Below are 3598 nucleotides of genomic sequence, written 5' to 3' on the forward strand. Positions count from 1 at the left end.
ACCTCAGCAACGTCACCATCATCACCATCATCACCATCTTCTTCATCTTCATCACACACCACACCAACTGTAGCAACCACCACCCCGCCATCACCACCCAACACAACAACAACTACAACAACAGCAGCAGCAGCAGCAGCAGCAACAGCAACCGTTCCCAACAACAGCACAACTGACCCTCCAAATGAAACAACTTTCGCTTTTAACGCAACCACCACCACCACAAACGACACAACCACCACAACCACCACCACCACCACCGCCAACAACACAACCACCACAGCCTCCACCACCACCACAAATTCCCCTGTAAATAACACCTCTGAGAATCCGTCCATCCATAACACGACAATAATAGCCAATGAGAACACTACATTCATCGGGAATGAGGCCACCACACAGAAAATGATGACGTCAACAGCCGACTTTTTCATTTTAAACACTACGGCTATGCCGAATGAGACAACGCAAACAATAATGACGTCATCTGCCGATTATTTCACCCCGAACACTACCGCTATGCCTTTTGAGAACAGCACTATGCCAATTGAGAATTCCACGGTTCCTTACGAAAACACTACTGTCCCTTTTGAAAGTAGCACTGCCCTATTTGAAAATACAACTTTTCCATTTGCAAATTCAACAGTCCTATCTGAAAATACAACAATCCCAGTTGAGAATACCACTGTCTTTTTTGAAAATACAACAATCCCAGTTGAGAATACCACTGTTCCAATGGAAAATACAACTGTCCAGTTTGAGAAAACCTCTATCCCATCTCAAAATTCAACGGCCCTATTTGAAAATACAACAATTCCCTTTGAAAATACCAGTATGCCGTTTGAAAATACTACCGTGCTCTTTGAAAATACAACAGTCCTATTTGAGAATACCACTATCCCATTTGAAAATACCACTTCCCCGTTTGGAAATACCACTATCCCATTTGAAAATACCACTTCTCCGTTTGAAAACACCACTATCCCATTTGAAAATACTACTATCCCATTTGAGAGTACTACTGTTCAATTTGAGAACACCACTATCCTATTTGAAAATACCACCTTCCCTGTTGAGAATACAACTGTTCCATTTGAAAATACAACTGTCTTATTTGAAAACAAAACTTCCCCATTCGAAGTCACTACTGCTCCATTTGAAAATACCACTACTCAGTTTGAAAATACCACTACTCAGTTTGAAAATACCACTGCTCAGTTTGAAAATACCACTGCTCTATTTGAAAATACCACTACTCAGTTTGAAAGTACCACTACTCAGTTTGAAAATACCACTGCTCAGTTTGAAAATACGACTACTTTGTATTGGAATACTACTTCTATGCTTGAGAATACGACTAACATTTTTGCAAATTCTACAGAAATGTATCCTGGCAATACTACTCTTCATTTTAAGAATTCTACCGTTTTATATGAAAATTCCACTAACATGCTTACGTTTCCTACTGAAATATACCCCAACACTACCGCACAGTTTGAGAATACTACAGTTATATACGAAAACACAACTGTTCCATTTGAGAACACAACCGTGCCATATGTAAATACCACTATACACTTTGAGAATACGACTGCTATGTTTGAAAATGACACAATGCAATTTGAAGATACAACTACACCATTTGAAAACACCACCACACCTTTTGAGAATGCAACTTCACAATTTGAAAATACTACTGCACCGTTTCCGAATACCACTGCATTGTATGAAAACTCTACAGCATCGTTTGAAAGTACCACTCCACCCTTTGAAAGTAGCACTGCACAGTTTGAGAACACCACTGCACAATTTGAGAACACTACTGCACAATTTGAGAACACCACTACATACTTTGAGAACACCACTACACACTTTGAGAATACTACTACCCACTTTGAAAACACTACTGCACAGTTTGAGAACACTACTGCACACTTTGAGAACACTACTGCACACTTTGAGAATCCCTCCAGCCCGCTCGAAAACGCTACCACTAACAACCTCACTTTGACTTCCACCACTACTACTAACCCAACAAACTTCACGACCCTCGAACCCACGCCCTCTGAGAACACAAACTCTCCCCTCAACATCACCACAGAAGTGACCAACGCCACCACCACTGCAACAACTACTACAGCGACAACGACAACAGCTTTTACGAAAGCTGTAGAAATCGACGTCCATATCTTGAGCGGTCTCAACTACACTCTTGACTACGAGAACCCAAACTCTGAGATGTATCAGTTGGTAGAGTCGTCGATCACGGATTGGGTAGGGGACCTGTGCTCTTTTTTATGTTGTTGTTTTTGTTGTTGTCGTCGTCGTTGTTGCTGTTGTTGTTGTTGTTGTTGTTGTGGTGGGTGGTTGGCAGGTGTTTCTTCTGTTTGCTGTTGTTGTTGCTGTCGTTGTGGTAGGCGGTCTCAACTACACTCTTAACTTCGAGAACCCAAACTCTGAGATGTAGCAGTTGGTAGAGTCGACAATCACGGATGGGGTAGGGGATTTGTGCTCTTGTTGTTGTTGTTGTTGTTGTTGTTGTTGTTGTTGTTGTTGTTCTGGTGGGTGATTGGCAGGTGTTTCTTCTGTTTGCTGTTGTTGTTGCTGTCGTTGTGGTAGGCGATCTCAACTACACTTCTGAATACGAGAACCCAAACTCTGAGATGTATCAGTTGGTAGAGTCGACAATCACGGATGGGGTAGGGGACCTGTGCTCTTTTTGTTGTTGTTGTTGTTGTTGTTGTTGTTGTTGTCGTCGTTGTAGTTGTCGTCGTTGTTGCTGTTGTTGTTGTTGTTGTTGTTGTTGTGGTTGTTGTTGTTGTTGTGGTGGTGGTGGATGATTGGCAGGTACTCTTTCTGTGTTGTTATTTTTTGTTGTTGGTGTTGTTGTTGCTGTTGTTATTGTTATTGTTGTTGTTGTGGCTGTTGTTGGTATTGTTGTTGTTATTGTTGTTGTTGTTGTTGTTGTTGTTGCTGTTCTTGTTGCAGTTGTTTTTGTTGTATTGATGGGTGATTGGCGAGTGATCTTTCTATGTTCCTATTTGTTGTGTCTGTTCTTGGTTTTGAATTATTTTGGCTTATTCTCTAGCCATGCTCTCCTCGTTTGTCTTGTTACTGCTGTTGTTTACATCTACGTGTCCTTTTTAGGCGTGGTTGTTGTCGTCGTTATCGTTGTCGTTGTTGTTGTTGTTGTCGTTGTCGTTGTCGTTGTCGTTGTTGTTGTTGTTGTTGTTGTTGTTGTTGTTGTTGTTGTTGTTGTTGTTTTGTTGTGGTTTTTTTGTTGTTATTGCTCGTTGTTGTTGTGTTTGTTTTATGGGTGATTTTTCTATGTCCATTTGTTTTTGTTTTTATTTTTTATTTTTTGTGAGTGGTTAGTGGGTGCTTTAGTGTGGTTTGTTCCTTCTTTCCTATAAAACTCTGTCATCCTTCTTTCTCCTCCTTCTTTTTAATGTTTGTTACTCTCTTGTAATACCTCTAATCTTCAGCACTTACATGACCTAATTGTGTTGCAAGTGCTCTAAAACTCTTACAAAAAATACTCTTCTTCTTCTTCTTCTTCTCCTCCTCCTCCTCCTCCTCCTCCTCCTCCTCCTCCTCC

The 3598-nt window shown here is 40.9% G+C and overlaps 1 protein-coding gene across 1 annotated transcript in view; it reads left to right on the forward strand.

Annotated features, from left to right (window-relative positions):
- The window catches only part of LOC101853854 (mucin-3A), a gene marked incomplete at both ends in the record, with an annotated part of 32866 nt that overhangs the window by 23714 nt on the left and 5554 nt on the right, over positions 1-3598 (forward strand). The window contains 1 exon segment of the mRNA XM_035969857.1: positions 2102-2274. Within this exon segment, the coding sequence (XP_035825750.1) occupies positions 2102-2274 (173 nt within the window).

The sequence above is a fragment of the Aplysia californica genome, unplaced genomic scaffold (genome assembly GCF_000002075.1).
Source record: "Aplysia californica isolate F4 #8 unplaced genomic scaffold, AplCal3.0 scaffold00189, whole genome shotgun sequence".
NCBI lineage: Eukaryota > Metazoa > Mollusca > Gastropoda > Aplysiida > Aplysiidae > Aplysia > Aplysia californica.